Source organism: Bison bison, unplaced genomic scaffold (genome assembly GCF_000754665.1).
Source record: "Bison bison bison isolate TAMUID 2011002044 unplaced genomic scaffold, Bison_UMD1.0 scf7180017864080, whole genome shotgun sequence".
NCBI classification, from domain to species: Eukaryota; Metazoa; Chordata; class Mammalia; order Artiodactyla; family Bovidae; genus Bison; species Bison bison.
Window position 1 is genome coordinate 4,763,235 of NW_011494652.1, and position 772 is coordinate 4,764,006.

The following is a 772-nucleotide window of genomic DNA, read 5'->3' on the forward strand; positions in this document are numbered from 1 at the left end:
GGGTGTGGGGCTGGGGCCTCCATTGGTCTGCGACTGCACGTGGCTGAGCTTGAGGGGGAGACGGCCGTTCCCGGCCCCCCGGCCCCGAACCAGCAAGGCCACAGTGAAGACCAGTAAGGCAGCCACCAGCACGCCCCCCACGGCCACAGTCAGGGTCCCGCCCAGCACGTGGGCCTGCAGGGCGCGGCACAGGGGTGTGGCTGGCAGCGTGGAGAAGTGGGCACAGCCCAGCAGCCGGGTGGCAGTGAGGTCAGAGGGCCCAGCGGCGGGTGACAGCGCCAGCAGACAGAGGTCGTAGTCGGCACCCGGGACCAGGTGCTTCAGCAGGAAGTGATGGCTGGAGGCTGGGACGATCCTGCAGGCAAGGGCAGGGGATCAGAGAGCAGGCCTGGGGTCCAAGCCCCCGTCCCCGCCCCCTCCCCCTGCCAAGGGCCACAAGGCCTTGAAGCTCCCTTCACTGCCCACTGCCCTCCCCCAACCACACGCCCCCAGGTCCCAGCTCTGAAGAGCCTCTTCCCTAGGCCCACAGGAGCCTGTGTGTTCACTTCAGAAGGCAGAGAAAACAGACAGGCACGTGTGGCCCTGGAGATGGTGCAGGGCAGACAGGTGTGCCCGTCAACACCCAGGCCTACCCCGGGCCAGCCTCAGAGGCTGTGAAGAATCACAGAGCAGTGCCCGAGTGGCTAAGCCCGCGTGCCTAAAACACAGACGCCAGCACCCTGGGCCCCGCCTGCCAGCCTCGCCTGAGACCGTGCAGGGCACAGCCTCCCCC

The 772-nt window shown here is 68.1% G+C and overlaps 2 protein-coding genes across 2 annotated transcripts in view; one reads left to right on the top strand and one right to left on the bottom strand.

Moving 5' to 3' along the window:
• PC (pyruvate carboxylase) overlaps nucleotides 1–772 on the top strand; it is a 103,754-nt gene that overhangs the window by 92,233 nt on the left and 10,749 nt on the right. The window lies entirely within an intron of this gene.
• The window catches only part of LRFN4 (leucine rich repeat and fibronectin type III domain containing 4), a 3,693-nt gene that overhangs the window by 1,393 nt on the left and 1,528 nt on the right, over nucleotides 1–772 (bottom strand). The window contains 2 exon segments of the mRNA XM_010837799.1: nucleotides 4–368; nucleotides 371–484. Of these exon segments, the coding sequence (XP_010836101.1) occupies nucleotides 4–368; nucleotides 371–484 (479 nt within the window).